The sequence below is a fragment of the Vidua macroura genome, chromosome 5 (genome assembly GCF_024509145.1).
Source record: "Vidua macroura isolate BioBank_ID:100142 chromosome 5, ASM2450914v1, whole genome shotgun sequence".
Lineage (NCBI taxonomy): Eukaryota > Metazoa > Chordata > Aves > Passeriformes > Viduidae > Vidua > Vidua macroura.
The window spans coordinates 26,489,897-26,512,197 of record NC_071575.1 but is presented as its reverse complement, the minus strand read 5'-3'; the positions used below and the strand labels follow the sequence as shown (position 1 = coordinate 26,512,197).

At 40.2% G+C, this 22,301-nt stretch overlaps 1 protein-coding gene across 4 annotated transcripts in view; it reads right to left on the bottom strand.

The window, feature by feature from the left end:
- DNM1L (dynamin 1 like) overlaps positions 1 to 15,164 on the bottom strand; it is a 35,850-nt gene extending 20,686 nt beyond the window's left edge. For all 4 annotated transcript variants that reach the window (XM_053977108.1, XM_053977110.1, XM_053977109.1 and 1 more), the window contains exons 1-2: positions 14,941 to 15,164; positions 3,731 to 3,878 (exon numbers count right to left, since the gene is read on the bottom strand). In XM_053977108.1, the coding sequence (XP_053833083.1) occupies positions 3,731 to 3,878; positions 14,941 to 15,042 (250 nt within the window). In that variant the 5' untranslated portion in view covers positions 15,043 to 15,164. The remainder of the gene's footprint in view (positions 1 to 3,730; positions 3,879 to 14,940) is intronic.
- Positions 15,165 to 22,301: the final 7,137 nt, after the last annotated feature.

Below are 22,301 nucleotides of genomic sequence, written 5' to 3'. Positions count from 1 at the left end.
GGAGGAAGGATTTGCATTTCTCTAAATGTAACAATGCTCAAGGCAAGGAGAAAGTGTTTTAATTAGCCTACATTCAGCAACCTACTCTTCTGGTTTCCACAAAGAATGTTTTTCTCATTTAACTGGTAAATCAGTCTTCCCCTCAGTTATGTTACTTTTTGGAAGCTTGTCAGGCAATACCTTCAGAAGACTTAATCACCTGATTACACTAAAGATTAAATGCTAGATAAAGGTGTGAGGAAATGACACTTTGGTCATGATGAAATCCAGTATTCACATTATAAAAAAATTACGAAAACAACAGCTATTAAGAACACACAGATCCTGCTTTTCAAAAAAAAAAAAAAAAACTCAACAAAAAAAAAAAAAAAAAAAAAAAAAAAAAAAAAAAAAACCAAAAAAAAAAAACCAACCAAACAAAACCAAAAAAAACCCACCACATCTTGTGAATAAAGCAACAGTCTCTTATTTTTCTGGCTTTCCATATCCTGTGGTAAGACCTGCAAACCTTAATTAATACCCAGGAAAAGCACATATATTATTGACTTTTCTCAGGACTGCCCTCCACCAAATTGTACTTGTTATGTCCTACTCTATAACAGTCCTTTAAGAAACTCAATAAAATACAAAGATTACTGGCTTCAGTTCTTTATGTATCTCCTCTCCTTTTCTAAAGCAATAGAAATTTTACTCATTTCCAATGGGAGGAGCTGCTGGGAGTCATAAAAGGCCACCACCATAGAGGATTTCCTGCAGCATGGCAATGAGAACTTCCCAAATACTAACTGTTGTACCATGTTTCCCATCCTTGACACCAACTAGACTGCAAGCATTTTTGAGGGAAAGCTCTTTCTCTCTAGTGCTTCTACAAAGCCAAGCCCAGTGAAGCGGGCCACACTGTTTGGGAGCTAGGGGTAAGAGAATCCTATCTGAAGTAGAGAGCAAAAGGCTGACAAAACAGTGTTGATTTATCAATCAATGGATCTGTATTAATTATTCCTGCTTTCTGTATCAATTCTGTCTGTTCAGAATTTGAACAATGTTCCATTTCCTATCTTGGAACAAAGGAAAAAAAGGAACCTATAAGCATTTACTACTTGGCCACTCATACGTTCTCTCTGATTTTCCATTTCGGTACTACCATTATAGGTCTTCAATGCAAGGCCAATTTAATAATTCACAAGACTAGGCCCAGTTCTCTGGTAAGTGCTGCTTCTCTTGCAATTTGATCAGAGAACACCACTGTGTGGTATCATCACATCAAATACACCATATGTGCTGAATCACTAGAGGCCAACAATAAACAGCAAAAGCATGATGAGAACATTTCCCTCCCATCAAATTACACACAATCTCTGTAGAATATACAGATCAGCCTGTTATAAAAATACAGGACTTCACATTTAATGGAAAATTTATCTTTGGTATTTTCTGACTCTCTTGATTTATTGCAGTGATCACAGTACAAAGGGTATCACTTGTCCCTCCCTAAGTGAACAGCACAGCAGTCAAAAGTGCTTTGTGTTAAAAACTGGGAAGCTTTCTGGATGCCAACACTCCAACAGAGGTAAAATTAAAGCCTGTAAGAACCACAGAGTAGTAGTTATTTTGAAATGGCTATGTTAACATATAATACCAGTAGAGCAAGCATTAGGATGGATACAGGTGACAATCACAAAACAGAAGTCAAAAGAGAAGAGAGAGTTGTATAAAACTAAAACTGTGTGCACAGAGAGTTCAATGCCAGCATTCAGAAAGCAGCCTGCCAAGACTGATACTCTTTTGTCCAATATACAACTTGTAAAGAAGAAATCCCTCATCTGGATAAAATCCTTTTCTGCAAGACTATTTCCCTCTGGGAAATTCCAAATCCATATTCAACCCTACTTCAATATCCACCTCATTACAAATGAAATTATTCTAAAAATAGGCCTCTAATGGCACTTATTACAATGTTACACAGCACAGCCAGGATAAGAGGTTGTCATCTTTTTTTCTTTCCAAGCTACTTGATCCCATCTTCTCAGATGTAACACCACAATCTGAACATAAGCTAGACCAGAGCAGTGACAACACCATTTAGACCACAATTTGCCTGAATTTTGGAGAGAAGAGACATTTCAAACTCAATTGGTTAATCATAATTTCTGTTCCTATCAAATCTCTGTTCTTACCAAACAAGCCCACATCTCTCTCACAAGAACAAGATGAGATTATAACATTTACATCTTACATATTGTTTCCCAAAGAAAAATCTAAGCAGACACCATAAATAATAATTTAGCGTAACATCCCTATGAATTTTAAATTTAAAATCCAAATCCCCAAATCAAATGCAACCTAAAACAAAAAGGCTCTGCCTTGACTCAGAATACTCTAATTACAAAACCTCCTTTTACACCTGTCAAGTTGCAAAAAACAGCAAAATAATATTTTACCCTACAGCTCAGAATCCAAGCATTCTGAGAAGTTCTAAAATACAAACTATACACTGCACAGTACCAGCAATGTAAAACTGCATTTAAAGACATCAAATGTGCCATTTCTAAAAGTTGCACAGAGATTGAATTCTCCATCCTTTAAGGTTTTGAGACTCAAGCAGATAAAGACCAAAGAAACCTGGGCTTGACTTTAGAGTTGGTCCTATTTTGAGGAGATTGGACTAGAGGTCTTCTGAAATCATTTCCAGCCTGAATTGTCCCTATAATTTCTCACATGGCTTGCATGTTAATTGTTATGAACCTTAACTGTGTTCTCTGCTTGTGACAGTAATTGAGATTGGAACTTAAACCTTTCAAACAGCACAATACAAGTAACTGTCCTTCAGAAATCAAAGGCCATAAATATTACAGGAAAATAAATACTCTAAAGAACATCTGATACCTTGACTTACTATTGGTAGAAACAAATTAAGAAAAATTTGAACACAATGAGAATTAATATTTATAGTCCCAAGTTTATCATGCCAACAAAAGCCTGTGCAGTTGTTAGTGTGTATATAAAAAAACCCTGAGATTTATCTTACAATCAGAAGGTGGATATGCCCCTGCTGCTCCTAATCAGGAGCATTAGTTGGTATAAAATGAGCATTGAAATTCCCAAGGGACAACTGAGATCACTTTCTTGATCTGCTGAAGGATAAAATAAAAGCAGTACAGAAGACAAGCTTCAAAGTAAAAACTACAGAACATTTAAAGTGCCCTGCTTGGTGCACTTGGGAGTCTCTCAGTGCAGCCCAGCAGGGTGGCATCTGTAAGCTACAGAACTTGTCAGTTCAATTCTGTTTGCATCTACTACACGTTTGTTTTCATTTCTCCAGAACTTACGTATTTCCAAACCCTCCTTCTAAAAACTCTCATACTTACCACCCTCTCAATAAAATACCTTATATAAACAGCAAAAGAGGAGGGGATGAAAAACACACACAAGAAGATCATGTTCTCTACACTTCAGACAATTATCTTTACAACTGAAATGCCTGTTTTTCTCAAAAGAAATTCCCAAGAACAGGAAAGCTTAAAACATTAAAGGTATTTTGAATATCCAGAAGATTTTGACTTCATGACATTTGCTAAATGGAAAAAACAGATGTGATAACAGCTGTGTTTCCTTCCAAGCAAATTTTAAAAAGCATTTACTAGAGTTTTAACATTACAGCAACTGATTTTTCATTTAAAAGGACAGGAAAGACTCGAATAAAAAGGCAAACACATTTTTGGATCACACTTACCATTTTCATCTCCAGCTCCTTTCCGACCATCCTCTGGGGAAACGTGCACCAACTGCAGAATAAGGGGTCTCCGGGTGACAACCCCAGTACCTCGTGGGAGCAGATCCCTCCCCACAAGACTTTCCAACACAGAACTTTTTCCACTGCTCTGAAAAGTGGAACACAGCTACATTACTTTCTGAAACATAAAAATGCTGTGGTATTTTAGTTTGCTTTCATCTGGCCTGCAAAGAGCACTCTGTCTTGCCCTCTGCTACAGAGTGCCTGAAAGAACATATGACAGACTCCCTGCAGACACAGCAGTGCCACTGCACAGACACTGACGGACACAGGTCTGCTACAAGCCAAGAACTGCCTAAACCTGCTTGGGATACTCAGAACAGATTTCTATCTACATGGTTTGTCCCATGGTTTTTCTCTCTTAAGGTCAAACTAAATTCATAATAGGTTTCAGAAAAATTAATCTCCTTTTTAACATTTTCTACCACAAATATCAAACTCTCCAGAAATATTTCTGGAAAAAACGCTTTTCTTTATAATGCTCAGAAAGAAAGTCATGTACTATGTTGTTTTCTAACATCTTGAAGTAAAATTGCTTTGTAAACTGAGGAATTTAACCCTTGGTTAGTATTTGTTAGAATTAACAAGGGCTGCCCATATCGATACCAGCAGCAGCCATTACACAAACATATATTAACAATGTATACTTGGGGGGGGGGGGGGTACATAGGCTGCTACAGTGTTACATTTCTTTCAGTGTGAGGTTTGGTTGGGTGGGAGGGTTTGTTTGGGTTTTTTTGTTTGGTTGGTTTTGGGGTTTTTGTTGGGATTTTTTGTTTGTTTTGTTTGTTGTTTTTTTTTTTTTTTTTGTATAATGCATTGTATCAGCTTGGTAAGGACAGACATTATTTTACACCCTAAACATGGAAACAAACATTGTTTCATGGCATCCCACACACTCTCAGTATATATTTAAGTATTTGCATAACAAGAAACTGTAAAAAGTTGTTAAATACTTAAAGGCTGTGACATTACAAATATTCTGAGAGACTACATTTAAAATGTTCTCCTGCAGGACCTTTGTTTAAGATTCACAATTGGTCTAACAAAGCAACTGTGAAAACCTGGCTTTTAAAAGTGATTCCAGACATGTATCATGTTAAAACTAAGAATAAAAAATAGACCCCCACTATGTCAACATAGCACTCAATCTGATTGAGAAGATTTTGTCCTCTTAATAACACTGTATTAAACTCCTCCAATTTTCTGCAGCTCTAAGTCTACGGAGTCACACCATGAGAAAACCTGTTCTGACAGTCATTGCCACCATCTAGGAAATATTTCTGTATTAATGCAGCTACCAAACAATTCTCTTGTTAAAAAAACAAACAAGAAAACAAAACCAAAAAAGGAAACCAACAGATGCTTCTGACAGCTGGAATGTGCATTATGTAATTGCTGTAGAACCTCCACTCAGCCTACCAGTTCTGAAGTAACAGATTTGAGACTTCAAGCAAATGATAAGTATATAACCTGGCATAACATGATATAAAAGAAGTGATATCCTTAAATCTCACAAATTTAGTGACATTAGGTGACTTTTCTAAAACAGAAAAAGAGATCAGAGGTCAAGCAACGTGTTACTATCAGAAAGTACATTTCTACTAGTGCAGTAAAACAACACACAAATATATTATATGAGAGCTTTAAAACCTATTGAAATAGGGCTTGTATGCAAAATGACAAAATAAATATTAAAATGCCAGGACAAACCCCTAGAAAGTTTGAACGGCAACAAATGAAAGCCTTCTTTTATTGCAACACTTTATTGCATATACTTTATGGCACAGAAAAAAAATGTTTTATAAAAAATATAATTTGTCTCAATAGGCAAATAACACAACAATGCAGATTATGTATATTATTCAAAGTAAATCTAAATCACATTTGACAGCAGTGAGATCAACGGTTTAGAAAGACTTGGAAAAAGAGTAGGGTCAAGCATAAATACAGCCTTATTAAGATTTGTTTTTCCTTCAAAAGACTCCCCTAGAAAGTTATTAATAATTTTCTTCAACTGTCCTTCTCCAAATCAACTCTGGGCACCTTCCCTGCAAGCAGCTTGTAACAGACCATTGGGCACTGAACAATTACTAAATAACTTAAGACCAACCTGACCACAGCATGAACTAGGTCTGCAAGCCTCCCTAAGAGAGCTCCTCTTCCGGCCCATTTCTGAAGAACTAATGATATTATGGTCTGTGAAAAAACAATCTTCATGGAGACAAATAACAAAGCACTTCTCCACAAACTTACTTAAAACAAGTGAAATGCCTAACCAAAAAAATGAGAGATGATACAGGTTCATTTTCTGCATTGGAAAAAAACAAAAAACAAAGACCAGTGCTTCATTTATTAAAAATATTTCAAACATTAATGAGCATCTGGATGTGGCACTTGGGGATATGACTTAGGGGTGATTATGCTGGCTTGATGGTTGGACTAGATGATCTTGAAGGTCTCTTCCAATCTTGATGATTCTGTGGTCTCTTGAGCAAGATTTTCTTAGGCATGGGAAAAATTAATACTCAGTCTCACAAGGCTGGAGATCAGACTTAGATGAAGTGGCTTCTCATGAACATATAATCCAAGCACATAAGGGATAGTAACAAATAGCAAGAATCCTTATCAACAACCTCACCATGAAAGGAAACCAAAATCCATAGGACAAGCTGCTGCACACTGCTGCTTTTCAGTCTTTCCAAAGGAGGTGTAATGCAGGAACTAAAATGGGCACACCAAGCTACATATAGAAGCAAATCACTGTGTCTTACACCACTCCCAGTTACCTCTGGATGGGGAAGGAACAATCTGGATCCTTTGCAAACACACCAAATGAAACATTACAGTACTCCATGCATCAGGAAATTCTTTCAAATTGCATTACACTCCCAACTAAAGCAATCTGTTGCTGGAATACAATTATCTAATGACGCACTTCTTAATCTGGGCTCCTCAGCATCCATTACCAAGAACTGTCTGGGAACACAGTGCAGAAAGCAGTAAACACAAAGCTGATCTTGTTCTGCCAGTGAGGGGGAAGCAAGGGATATGGGTCTGTTAAGAATACTAAGTCAGTTCAGCCAGTCCTTCATACAATAGATGTAGATAGACACTAATACTAATAAGCAAAGGAATTTTTAGGAACAAGTCTGCAAAGTATCACACTCGTTTTGTCACCTCATTAAAATGCTCGTCGCAATTTTAGGCATGAACTGAAATCCATAGATTCATTTCATGATGGGTCAAAAAAAGCAAACAAACTTTTAACAAACTCTTAACTTTTCATAGGCCATCAGGCACATTTTCCCTCTGGACCCTCATATCTGATCCTAATTTGAAATACCTACTAGCTGTGGTATCCAGAGGAACTTAATAGAGGTTGCTTAGAAAAAAAGCAGTGGGGGGCAAATACAGGAACATCTTGTGTCACTCCTTTAACCTTTATGTCAAACTACCATGGCTAAGTGTATGACACTCTGCTCTGTCAACCACCATTAATTTCACAGAGAAACACCTGTGTCTGGTGGATGGTAAAACCATTTTCCCCTGAAGTACTAAGATAAAAAGAGATGATGCACACAGGACTTCAGTATTTTACACTGTCAGAGTGTGTTGAAACCTTATAAGCATTCTCACTGCCTCTCTACCTTTAAGTTCATCTTTGGTTTAGATTAACCTTAAGATGATGTTGACAATCAATGGGCAGTCACTGGGAAACAACTGTGCATTTATCCTCCCAAATTAAAAAGCTGTAAGAATTGTGATCCACTCCAAATAACCAGCTCCTCTACCTTTAACAGTCCTCATGAGGTTGCTTTGCTTCTCTATCCTTCATTTCTTCTTTACTTGTCCCTGCATGTTTCAGCTGTGTGTACTTAAGTATCAAAAGGCATTTGCTCCCACCCATTACACTAATTCTTAAGAGAAAATGTGGGTTACAATCTGCTGCATTAGGAATTCTGAAGCAGCACACAGCAAGTGCATGATTTTATAATTGTCCAGCTTCATAATAGCCAGAGATGTTACTTCCAAAAACACTTCAGGGTCGTTGACAAGCCAGATGGAAGAGACTCCATCTTGAAAATGCTGAAGTAACACTGTGAACAACCATTCAAATTCACCTCATCCCATTTACTTCACTAGCTTTCTTATTCTATTTCCAAATCCTCGTTAGCGTTACTATTTTAGGAGTCTTGTTCCCTACACCAAACAGAATGCAAAGATGTTTTCTCCATAGCAAAAAAAGAACCCTGACCCAATCCTCTTGCATCACTGAGTTATTCTCCACTTTCAACCCCACCTATAGGGACAAAGGCCTAGAAGACCCTGATGGAGAAGACAAGGGCAAAGAAAGGATCCAGTGCCTCAGCCTTGTCCATATTCACCATCCCTGGATCACCTGTCACAGACAGCAGCAAGCCTTTATGTCCCTATTTCTCTTTTTCCTTAACTCCTGATCCAGTGCTGGAAGTTCCTGCTGCCTTTGATGCCCTTACCACTAACAGTGGCTTTCTCGATACCATCTCTGCCTATGCAGCAGGATTTTTATATCCCTGAGCGAGCTTGTCCTTGTTTCCACCTCCTGCATGAGTCTGCTGTGCTGAGGCTGAGTCATGAGTTCCCTCAATACTGCTCTCCTTAGACCTCCACTCATTTTCCCAAGCAAGTGGATGGACTATTGCTTTGTGCTCCATGAGGCTGTCCTTAAAGGAATGCCAGGTCCCTTGTGATTCACTGTCCTTTAGCTCACAGGGACTCACAAATTAGCTCAGTAAATAAGCAATGTCTGCTCTTACTCCTATGAAGTCCATGAAGCAAGAAGGCAAATTAACACAAGGCTCACCTGGCGTCTCACTGATGCACAAGAACCATCAAATTTCTTACAGTCACATGATTGGATTGTTGACTGTTGTATATTTCAAGTATCATTAAAATGATAACGGACTTGAATTAGCTGCAACAAACTTCAAGTCATCTTACAAGAACCTCCTGCCTTCCTCTATCTTTAGACTTCATAATGTCTTTATGGAGCCAATGCACAATACATCACCTGTGGGAAAAAAACCTTGTTAAGGAAACATGTCCAATAAACTACTGGGAAACTTCCAAACCAAAAATTAGTTGAAAGGAGTGTAAAATTTAGCTCATTGCTTTTCAACAGGGCAGTCTGATACTTTTTTTACTATTTCATCCAATAGGGAAAAAATGCAAAGAACTCCTGCAACACAACACAGATTTTTACAGGACAGCGCAAGAAAATAGAGGCAGTGATGGCAGAATTCCCTATGACTTTTGGAGGGCACAATACAAACATTCAAGAATGACAGTAAGGAACTGTGAAGTAAGAGATGCTTCTCAATGAGACATACTAATTCCTGAAGAGTTCTATTAAGGAAAGCAATGCATCTGGCTTTGACATGTGAGATAAAATGGTGGCAATTCTGCAGTTTCTGTCATACAAGAAGTACAAAAGTCCTGCTGGTAAATCTTGCTCTTGGCAATCTGTACATATAGAATTTCCTAAATTTTCATTCTATCATTGGGAAATAAAAGCTAATGCACTTGTGCTGGGATCTCATCCACAGGAATATTACCCACATTGGTACTTTAAATATTTGCAGTAGCCATCTTAGAAGAGTTCAGCCCGCTATAACTAAAGAACAGCAGTATTTCTTTTTCTTTCCTTATTTTGCACATGAAAATTATTCTAGAATAAAAGGTGAGTACACATGCAGTTTCAGAGCAGTTCCACAAAGGAACTGCTTTGGTCGGAACAGATATTATAACAAAATTTTCATATTCAAACTAGGAATGCCCCAAGCTAGGCTGACTCTAAAGAGCTAACGAAGTTAAAAAATTATTTACTAAACAAAAAAGAATGTTAAAGCTATAAGCAGGCCAAATGAATTATTTTAACACATTGTTTGAAACAAAATAACACTTCTAAAAGATGCAGAAGAGACAACAGGCTGATCCCAACTTGAGAAAGCAGTAAAACCAGCATAATGCACTGCTCATTGTTGCAAAATACATGCAAGATCTTGTCCAGACTACAAGACTGTTGTTCCTGCAGGGCATTCCCCATTTACTTGAATAGAGAGCTCTCCTGAATAAGTCAGGGAGAGACTCAAAGTCACAGGAACTACCTCCACATAATACAGCTTACGTACAAGCAATAAGGAATGCCAGAATTGGCACAGCTCAGTCAAAATTCTTCAGAAATCCTGCATTTACACCATATCTAACTGCAGACAAGTGCCAAGCAACATACAAGCAATGATTAGCAGATGTTTTCTTCCTCAGTACATCAATTCCCAAAGCCCTCCAATAATTCACTTAAGAAAAAAATGCCTCATTTCTACTCTGTAAGTGGAAACAACTTACAGACGCTCAGTTACATCATGGAACTGTGGTATTTGAAGATTCACATTTGCAGGCCAGATATCCTGACCTCACATAGTACTGTGTATACTGCTATATTCGTGACTTGCAGTAAAGTAAATCAAAACCAACTTACATATTCAAATTTTAAAAGTTCTAAACAACAGTATTATTAAAACAAACCCAAACCCTAAATCTCTAAGTTAGTCAACCTTCTGGCTACTACACAAACAAATCTTTCCAAAAACTACACAGGCATTTTCTCTCTAGATTGTGAAAAACAAATGCCTGCGCTGTATGTTTTAATACTCTTCCCCTCCATCTTCCTGAAAATATGTTTTCTTTACACTGTGCCCCCTGGACAAAATACAACATTCACCTAGTCTAATTAAAATACCAGTTTTCCATGAAAAACAACTACCAATTACAAGATGAACAGAACAGGGCCCTTGCAGTAAAGCATCAAAACAAAACAAAACACACAAACAAAATAAGAAAAGAGAAGCACAAGACTTCTTTATCCACATCATTCTACAACTGTGAATTCTGTGCAGACTCTCTGCTCTTCCAATATAACCAGGCATTTGCAAACAATAAAATTAGTATCTTCTAAATGGTGTTTAATAATGTTTTCATATTAAGAATCATAAAATGCTAAAATGCAGGATCAAGTTATTAGACCTATCATTCTGTTTTAATTCATATGAGGTCTGCAGATAGAAACTGAAAATACCATCCTTTCAATCACAGAAACCTTCAGGACCCAAAAATTTCAGCTGTTCAGAAACACAGGGAGCCCATCAGAGCAAAGAAACAGCATAACACTAAATGCTGTTTGCACTATATCATATCAGTAGCAACATTTATATTATGTCTGGTAAATGTAAACAGCTAATTAATGTCAGCCTCATTTTGCTGCTTGTCTGAAACAAACAGAACAGTTAGGGCATGACTTGACAGGAGCAAATGATGGCAAAAAAAGTAAAACAGTTACACCCAAAACCAGAGACTGTAAATGTCAGATATGAAAACAAAGAAAAAAAAAAGCCAAAGGAAATCAGGAAGTTTGCAAAACATTTGGGAGAAAAAACAAACTGTCCCCAGCAAGCATGGAAGCAATGCTCTGGTTACATCTTCTATTCAAATGTAGATACAAATGGGTTTTTGCATCTGCTTGAATTGCCACTAAGATCCTTGGACAAAACAACAACAAAAAAATCAAACCAAACAAACAAAACCACACAAAAATCAAACCAACAACTCAGCAAGAGAGGAGGGAGGAAGATATGGCTGTGCTTGGCATGGGGTTTTCCTTGTTGCTTGGTACAAACTGGAGTTTCCTTCACCTCAAACTGGCTTTTTGCCAACACAATGTAGGCTACACCGAATGAGCTAAGTGGCTTGAATTTCTGTTCCCCTGCCAGGGAAAGTCACAGAAGCTCTGCAGAGCACCTGAAGTTCCAGACCAAGGTGCCAGTCTCTCTCAGGATGCTTTGATAGCAGCTGCTGCATTCATTTCCTTATCCCACTAGCCAGGACTGTACATTACCTCCCCATTGCTGACAACTTCTTAACAGCCAAATCAGCATTCTTCCAACTATTTATCTTACCAGAACATAAATTTATACATGTCCACATGCTCAGGCTGTGACCTCAGATCAAGAAACCTTCCACCTTGCAATAAAAAGTGGTTTAGCGTTAGCATCAAACATACTTACCCAAAACAGGAAAAAAAAAAGGAATAAATGTAACACTCATCTGTGAGCCAATCCCAGGGCAACATCCAGCAGAACTACACCTCCCCATTTAAAGTCTCAAAATGGCATTGGCAGAAGACTGAGCAAAAGAACTCCATAAATGTACACATAAAAGGCCACTCCAAAATCTGACTTGACAATTCCAACAATTGCTACATCAATTTCACTACAATGTCTCTACTTCAATTAACACTACAAGTGCAAATAAAGGCCACAAGGTGATTTTATAATGTCAGTATAAGAAGAATTTTGCTACAAAGCTGACACTAAAGTTTGTGTAAAACTAGGCTGATGACTACTAAAAATCCCAAACATATTCAAAGAATTAATGGCACAAAAAATAAATAAAGACAATTCATTTTTACCTACTTCTAGGCAGATATTTTGTTGTCTAGCTGGTTTTCTTAAATTTATTCTAAATCTTATGACCACTTTGGTAGTGTAGGAATTTAATTTTTGTGATACCACTTATCCACACAAAAGGCCATTGTTAACCAAATTACTTTTCTTCCCCTTGTCTCCTTTACTGTAGTTCTAATGTGTTTAGTTGAGGCACTTCAATACCACCCTGTTACCCCTTAAAATATAGAGCACAAAGTATTTGTATAAACCAGAATACTGAGTACTACAACATTACTTAACTAATATTTTTATATCATATTCCTAATCTGGACACTTTTTTTTTTTTTGCACTTTAGTCATACAGTTCCAAAAATAGAAATGGAACACTGATTTGGGGAAAAAAATAGAACACCTATCTGGAAATTGCAGAAGAACCCTGAAACAGTGAAGAAAAATTGGCAGTCTGAAGGTGTCCTCTGAGTTCAGCACAGTCCCCAGTTTTCTTAAACGACTCTGTACTAGGATATAGAAATAACTTACACAATATTTATACGGAGAATGAGAAGGAATTCTCATATGACTGAGTGGCAGGAAAACCACTACAAGTGCAAGAGGCCATCTAGATGTGCAAAATTTACTGAGAAACAATTTGCAATTAGCACGAAAATGTATCTAGAAAGAGGAAAAATTAAAGCATTTCAATTGCTCAGGGCACAAGGGAGGTAGGAAATGAATCCCAAAACAACAGAAGTGGGGGAAAGAGAACATGGGAAACAGAAAATATTCACAGCTGAATTAAGGCTTATAAACAGCTTCTACACACTCTAGAAAAGAAAGAATTAACTCAATGCACAGAATGAGAAGCAGAGAAAGACATAAGCATAAAAAACGAAAAGGTTAGAGAAGAGAGAGAAAAATAAACAGAAAACTACTTCAAAAAGCATTTTCCCTCTCCTTGCTGAGTATGTAAAAAGGTCATTTAAAAAAAGCAAGTGGCAAATTGGAAGCAAAAAAGCATAACTCAATTAACAGAGGATTACAAGAAAAATGGAGGTGAAAAATTCAAGACTATTTATTGTGAATATTATTCAAAGACAGCATATGCCAGTGGGCTACAGACAGAACAACTGTGTGAACAAACTTAAAGGCCACACAGCACTTCACAAAGAAACATGACTGTCTAAATGGCACATGTTCAATAAAAGGAAGAAAGCTACCAGCAGCAAAACTATCAGCTCTAATGCCATATCTGACACATCTCTAGAAATCCGGTCTCCAATAAACTAACTCCAAATAAACAGATTAATAATATTTTATTTAAACTAAAACTAATTGCATAAAATAAGCATCTACAGAATTACTATGTCAGTAAAGACAATTTTTTCTTCCAACAACCCTGACTAAAACAAAAAACCCCAAGATACAGCTTGCTAGATGCTTTGCTATAGATTTTTCTGGAGTCCATAGGGGACTTTGTTTTGGCATGATAGGAAATTTCATGCTAATTCATGGGGGTTCATAAATATCACTGAATAGATATTGATGGGGAGACTACTGAAGGCAAACACATGTCAATACTGTTTTAACTCTCAGTATTTACTTATGGAAAGTATTTACACCTAGGAAAAGTAGGACAGAGCTGTTTAAAAGTATTTTTAAAAAATGCCACTTCATACAGTGAAACTGGAAAAAGTACTTTTTTAATCTTAGATAGAAAAATGCCATTGCATTTACACATACAGCTGGTGTTTTAAGCTATCAATTAAAATCCTGAGTACAGAGTTCTTGGTATTGAAGTCTTCCGTGAGCAAGCTACTGTCAAGAAGCACAGCACATTCAATACATATTTAAACATCACAGAAACAAAACGAGAGATCCATTAGCTTCACGTCTTTGCTTCATCTTCTACTCCCTTGTGACTGCTGCAGTTCTGGTCAGGCATGTTCAGCTGCCAAAAGTTCTGCTGAAAAGCAGCATCCCATTTGAAGAGATAGGAGAGGGTCTGAGCTATCTTCGAGCCCAGGAGCACGACCAGGTTCACACGCACGTGTTGCAACTGTTGCAGCCAACAGTCGCTGGCCTCGCCTCTCACCTTCACTCCCCATCACCCCCTAAGACAAAGAGTCCAAACGGCACAAGAACTCGGGGGAAAGGACAATCATCCACGCCCGCAAGATGCCGTCCCGCTACCACATCCCTTCAGTTCGGCCCTCGCTGCACGGCCGCTGTCGAAGAAGGGAGGCCACGGCCGAGTAGCGATGGCGGTCACGCTGACGGCACCGGGGCGGCTGCCGCTCCCCGGGTCCCCTGACGCCGCCCGCACCCCCGCTGTGCGGGCCGGAGCCACGGGATACTGGGGCACCGGCCCTCCCGCAGCCCTGCAGAGCTCCTGGGCCGCTCGAACCGCTCCGGAGAGGCGCCCAAGGGCGGGTGGGCGGCGCACGAGGCGCTGCCGGCGCAGCCGGGGCTGAGGCAGCGGAGCCGCCGAGGGCGTGCGGGGGGAACGCGGGCACCGAGGGCGCCCCGCCCGCCCTCGCCTGCCGCGTCCCCCCGTGCCCTTGGCGGAGGCAGCCGCGACTCTGCAGCGGCGGAAGCGCGATGGACACCCCGACCTTGCCCTCGGGGCGGTGAACGCCCGCGCCCCCGGTCCGGCGCGGCCCGCCTCACCTGCGTGCCCACCACCACGATCTGCGGCAGCTGGATGATGTCGGCCCCCACCGTGTTGAACACGTCCTGCAGCTTGTTGATGACGGGGATCAGCGCTTCCATAGCGGCGGGCGAAGGGACGGGACGGGGCAGGCGAGGCGTCGGCGGTCGACGGACGCGACGGACGCGACGGGCACCGGCGGCTCCCTCAGCCGCCCCCTGCGCCTGCCGCCATCGGCGCCGGCCCCCGCGCACGGCCCGGCCCCCGGCAGCCTCTGCGTGCCCGCCGCGCGCACCGGCGCCGCCGCCGGGCACCATGGGAGTTGTAGGCCTTGGGGGCTGCGGGGCTTTCCGGGCCGCGCCCTGCTCGGACAGCGCCGCGGTCGCCGGCGTTCGAGGGGCGCAGCGGGGTCGCTGTGGTCTTGTATCACATGTCATTGCCAGGTTCTATTACACAGAATCAGTGAGGCTGGAAAAGGCCTCTGGGATACTTGGGTCCAGCCTGTGATTGAACAGCCGCATGTCAACTGGACCAGGCGCTGAGTGCCACTTCCAGTCCTTCCTTAAACACCTCCAGAGATGGTGACTCCAGCACCTCCCTGGGCAGCCCATTCCAATGCCCAATCACTCCTTCTGTGAAGAAATTCTTCCTAATGCCCAACTTGAACCTCCCCCGGCACAGTTTAAGACAATGTGCTCTTGTCCAGTCGCTGACACCGGGGAAACGAGCCGGAGTCCCCAGGTGGCTGCAGCCTCCTTTCAAGAGCTGTAGAGAGCGATGAGGTCCCCCCGAGCCTTCTCTTCTCCAGTGTGAAAAACGCCAATCACTTGTTTTAAAATTTTAAAAGTTTAGTAGTAATCAAATGGTTATAACAACAGAGTAATAAGAATTTAGACAGAGGACAATAAAGGACAATAAAAAGCAAAGTATTATGAACGTTCAGATGCTTTCCTCTTGAAAGCATGGCTAGCAAACAAAGGATTAACCCTTAAAAGCAGTAGCCTGTTGCATATTCATATATCTAATACATGATGCATAAATTATTTTCAAACAAAGGGTGTTTTCTGGTCATCGTCAACTTCTTCCCCTTAATCCTGGTGGCCCCATAAAGATGGAGAGAAGGTGGAAGGATGTTTGTCTTTTCCGATAAGGAGGCAGTGTCTTCTTAGGTGACTTGTTGCTGTTATCTCAGTGTGAAGAATTTCTTGATTATCTCATCCCTTTCTTGAGCTAGTTAAAAAAAAAAATCTTACATCGCACACTTTCTATTGTAACATTATGTTATAACCTAAAACTATCTCTACCACACTACTTAAAAAGGATTAATACAGTACTACAAAATAACTTTCCAACATAACACATATAGTATTCAACTTAATATTTGTGAAGAGCTAATCATTTAATACGCATTTTTCACATCCAGGCTGAACACCCCCAGTTCCCTCAGCTGCTCCTCACAGGACTTGTGCTCCAGAGCCTTGCCCAGCTCCATTGACCTCTCCAGGCCCTCTCCAGAAGGTGCCACAGGGATCCTCTGTAGGGCAGGCTGGCCTTGTTCCGCCCAGAGGTATCAGCGAGGAAAGGTGCTGAGTGGCAAAGTGCCAGAGCTTGGCAGCATCTGCTGTCACAAAGCCAGCAGAGCAGGAAAATGAAGCTGCTGGGGCAGGGAAGAGGAATAATGGAGGTCATTTCTGGGGGAGAACAGAACTGGAGATCTGCTCCTCCAAAGTGCACAGTGAAAGGAATATTCTTCCATTTCTGTTCACATAGTGAGAATTTCAATGGACATACGTGGTACAGCTATATTTATTCTGTTTGCTTTCCTGTGGATGATTTTTGTTTTGCTGTGAGGCTCTTGGATAATAATCTAAAATTCTTAAATGTGTAATTACAGGTTAGGTTGAGGTGTCTTAGGAAGTGGGGAGCTGTGTGAGATCTAATATTCAGCTGTGTTATAAAAAGAGATAGAATGAAACCAGAGGATGACTTGTGATGTGAGATCACAACAAATAAACTGTCTCATCTTCAAATGTCTTTCCTTTGAGTGCATTTTCTGAAAGATAAATTATGAATATGCTAGCACTGAGTTAATATGGACTTTGTTCTTTCTTGTAAGCAATGGAGTAAAAAGGCTTCTGAAAGTTTCAAGTTTTGGATGGCATTAGAATTCTTATTCTTGTTCTATACAAATTAGTCTTTTCCAGTCTTCACATCTTGAAACACTCAAATGTCAATGGAAAGAACAAGGATATGTGTTCTTATCTGTATATATTTTCAACAAAGTTTCTCATTCTTGGCCAAGCAATTTCACACTGTTTGTCAGAGGGATAATATTTTGTGCTAAAAGCATAAAGATGGCTAAGCAAATTGAAACACTCCAAAATTCAGTATATTCAGCACAGAGAGAAGCAGTTAATGTGTGTAAAATTTTGGGAAGAAGGTCCTGAATGACTGGTGAGGGCTTCCTGTCATACAAACATTATCCAGTGATTTCACCCATTAGCTCTCAGCATCCTGCAGCCGATGGCTCCCAGAGATCATTAACACCAAAAAGTCATTTGGCATCCACCTCTCCAGCTTCCAGGGCAAAAGGAAGTGTTTTCCTGACACAGCAAATAATCTTTTTAAAAGGTTTGCTGTTCCCTGTCAAGGCTGATCTCCTCTCCTTCCTTGAGTCTCTGGAAGGAAAAGAAGGAAGGAAAGGAAAAGAAAAGAAGAAAAAAAAGGAAGGGAAGGGAAGGGAAGGGAAGGGAAGGGAAGGGAAGGGAAGGGAAGGGAAGGGAAGGGAAGGGAAGGGAAGGGAAGGGAAGGGAAGGGAAGGGAAGGGAAGGGAAGGGAAGGGAAGGGAAGGGAAGGGAAGGGAAGGGAAGGGAAGGGAAGGGAAGGGAAGGGAAGGGAAGGGAAGGGAAGGGAAGGGAAGGGAAGGGAAGGGAAGGGAAGGGAAGGGAAGGGAAGGGAAGGGAGCATCCCAGTTGCACAGGACAAGAAGCTGCTGGCTCCCAATGAAGTGGTTAACACCAGCTTATTTCCCTATGCAAATCTCTTTTCTCCTACCCACTTTTATTTTGCCATATGATTTCATGGACATCCCTATGAAATGGACAAAGTGAAACCTGTCTTTATGTCTTAATTTAGACCAGAAGTGGGGCATCTCAGAAAGAATGTAAAACTGGAAGAGGGTCAGAGAGGGACAACAAGGATGATGAAAGGAGTGGAACAGCTTCTATATCAAGACCAACTAAGAAAGCCAGGAGCCTTCACTCTATGAAAGAAATGGCACAGGGTAGCAAGGACCAGAGGTCTGTGTAATCATTAGCAACCTGGAATGGGTGAAAGAGGATCAGGTTTCTTTACTCTCCCTTCCAATAGAGACATTTTGGGAACATCTAATGAACGTAAGAGCCAGCTCAGAACAAGACAAAGACAGTAACCCCTTGCAGGAGCTTTAGTGACTTTTTGAGCTCCTTGCCAAAGGATGCTGTAGACAGTAAAACTTTAAATTGGTTCAGATGTTGCATGGATTAGTTGAAGAAGGAGAAATGCATTGCATGCATAGAAACAGCCCTGTAGGGATCAAATCTAGCTGGGGCTGTTTCTGAGCTGGCAGTGTTTAGGAGCTGGGAGAGGAGCATGCAGAAGCACTGCGTGTGCTCGCCTGTTAGCCTGTCCCACTACGGCTATTCTTAGAATTTTATCAGTGTAATATTTCAAGGAGCATACAGAGGAAATATCAGTTGCTGAACCAAGCTGAGACAAGCCAGCATGCCCAACAGAGATGTTGAACGGCCTAACAAGGGCTGGATGCACCAATGGAGAAGCACAGTGGAGATGGAGGAAGTGAATTAAGGAAGAAATGCAAGAAGGAAGTACGAAAGAAGATAAAAAGCTAAGAAGCATCAGAATGCTACATTAAACATATTTAACACATTTTACATTTCTGACTAAAAAGTGAGAGCCAGAAATACCTCTGCTATGAAGTTTCATGGCCTGCACCAACAGTTACCTCAGTCTTGTTGAGGACTGTGCCAAAGCAATAAATATTTTAACAAGCAATGGTTGTCTGTAGCTTTAACTCTAAATTTCCATGGCTGACTTACATTTAACTGAGCAAGAAACTGAAAAATCTGATAAAGAAAATAGTAGTCAGACTGGTTATTGAAGTTAATTGACATGAGGACACAGGAACTGCCACACCAAATGTGACCTGATATCAATCTACTTCAGGATCTCATCTAAGACCTTCCAGCATCAGCCCTCTGGGGAAAATATAAAAATGCAGTAATAAGATCATTCCAAAACAGTATGTTAAATTATTTTGATATTGCTGTAAGATCTGAAGTAGACAGTTCAATATTTCTTCCACATTACTGCAAACTAGATTGCTTTATTTAACGTATAATAGGGTTTTGCCCCATCACACTAAATTCTTGGCTCCAATGACAACCTCTGGTGGTAAATTTCATTATCTAATTATATATAATGCAAAAATTCAATTTGATATGAGTTTTGTATTTATCATCTTCTAATTTCCATATAAGCTTCCTTGGCTTTATGTTTGACATAGGAGAACATTTCCAGACTTTCTTCTCCATGATATGAATTTCTTTTTAGTTGTGTATCATCTTTTGCTTCCATTTTTCTTAGACAGCTGAGTCTTTTTTATTGGCATACTGACAGTAATGACAAGTCACTTGCCATTTAGTTCATTTATGCCAGACAAGGAAACCACAAACTAGCACCTCAGCAAAGCATTTTTCCTGACATCCTTTTTTGTCTAGAGAATTATTACTGAAATATATCAAGTATGTAATGCAGCATTTGTGCCTCATACATTCATACTGCTTTATGCTGCAAAAACACCATTAGCAAAATACTTCTATAAATTATTCCTTACTAATATCACCTTTTGGAACCATGCAGTACAGCAATTAAATGGGTCTGGCAGAGATCAGATTTTATGTGAAGTCAAATTGAATGGTGTTTCTGTATTCTCCAGAGCAACCTTGTCACAGATGTAACTGTGACAGTTTTCTTACACCAGGCACCATTAGAAGATGAGATAAATAAATTCCTGAAATCCCTTGACAGAATGACCCTTTGTTAGGCCACTCTACACTGATTTCCCAGGCTGAGAGATTCTAAGTCTTGCTCTTTTTTTTCTTTTCCAGAAGCAACAGAAGTCAGAGTGAGAAATCCATATTTCAGGAATTCTGCTGAGTTGGCAAAGCAAGCTCTCCTACGTGCTTCAGCTGGCTGTAAGAAATCATAGTGCTGATAGGAATTCCTGAGTGTGGGGAACATGTTACCTGTGCTGACATCCAGTCTCTGACAAAACAAACTTATCCCAGGGCAGGGATGCAACTTTGCTGGACAACATGAACTAAAAACCAGAGAGTTCCTTTCATTTTCTTAATCTGAACACTGGGAAATTATTTATGAAATTCCTCTGGCTATTTGGGGTGTCAGATAACTTCTGGTAAAACTTGCTTGTGAAACTTAAAGCAGGTTTCAAATTGAGGGAGGGGAGAACAGAGGTCAAGAGCCACAAGGCAAGCACAGCAGTTGAACCTCATAAATCAGTAACAAAGCTCAAGCACTTTGGTAGTTGGAAGACATCAGCTTTTCTCACGGGGCGAATAGAGATAAAAACTTAGGTTGGAGATGAAAGTAATCTCTGTATGCTTGTGGATTCCTGTACAGCAGTGCTCCCTCCTTGCTGCAACTGGGGTGGTCACTTGAAATAACAAACACAATACTGAAACAGTTGCTTCAGTAAAATATTTTCAGCACCCAATGGTTTGCAGGTCAGTTTTCAGGTGGAGACTCTTTATGTTAAAGGATTGAGGTTTTGGGAATAAAGGCAATAACCTCCTGTCTACTATCAAGTGAGTAACTTTAATTGCTAAACAAAATGCACACATAGCATTCAAGTGAAGCAACATATCAGAAAAGAAAAAATCTTATCCCAGCCAAACCTTAGCCTAACCAAAACTTGCTGGTGTTCAGGAGGAATTGAGCTTGTATCTTCTGGATCTACTAGTTAAATAAGATCATCTCCTGTAGTCTTTTTAAGGTAAAATAGTATGCCAAGAGGAGCGTTTTTTATTTTTATGATACACATTTTCTTGTGCATGCTGCTTAGGATTGGCACAATTTTAAGTTGGCAATGTAACAATTGAGCATTTGTGATTTACAACATCACAGCCTGTCCATAAGAGTAATGATAGCAGACACTTCATGTCTCACCTGCCATGCTTTGCTTTGGTCTTGAGGCATAGGGATGCAGGTCTTTCCATGTGAAACACAGCTGTAGGATGCACTTCAGCAACTAAAGGGCATCCAGTTCATAGGGCCAACTTAGTGCTAGTCTGAGATCAACTTCCTAAATACAACATAGATAAGGTGGCAGGCCTTTTGCAAATGCTGTGTCCCAGAACCTCAGGCTGTAAGATTTGGACTTACTTCTCAAGAAATACTCAAGTAAGACAAAACAGGTAAGGCGGGTAGTTCTACATGCCAGGCAGTACATCAAAACAGAAGTACAATGAAATCCTATCTTCTTCCATCACAGGGTCATTAATTTAATTTCACACTGAGAGAAGGATCCCCTATTCAGTAGCAGACAGAGTCTAAAACCCATTTCCCCAAAGCAGGAATTTTCCCTTACCTAGAGTTTGGAAAAGTGAGTCAGGCATACGACATTTAAACGTTCAAAAGAGAGCACAAACCTCCAGCCATCACAGAATCAAGGTACAAGTTCAGTGTCCAGTGAACCCAAGAGAAAGTTCATTTCCATATTCTCCATACAAGGGTGCTGTGACTGCCTGGCTCCCAGACAGGAGTAGGAAGGGGCAGAAGAGAACATGAGGCAACTAGAGGCCAAAGAAAGAGTACTCCCAGATTCTGCTCCTAAGACAATCTCCATTTCTTGAGGCACGTTCTTTTAATGTGTCATTTTGCATGTGTTATTTTGATGTTACAAATGCATAAATCAGATCCAGAAACCTCTGGAATCTGTCAGTTAAATAAGGTAGTATTCAGTAAAATTAGTATGACTATGTTTTAGGATCTGGAAATTCATCTTACCCTAGATTCCCAGTTAAGGATCTGTTCCATAAGGAAATGCTTCTGACAGCAGTAATTTCCTTCATTTAGCAAACAAAAAAAATATTCAGATTTGGAAGTTGAAAGTATTAATGAATTTCTTAGTAAGATCCTGATGGTTGGAGGCCATGCCAACTCTGGGGCAGGCAGCATCATGACACAAGTGCTTTGTGCTTTTGAGACAGAAGCAGCACCATGCAGCACAGACATGGTGTTCCTCAAGGAACCAAACACAAGAACTGAGTCTGGTGAGGCTAAATATTGCCATGGCTGCCTG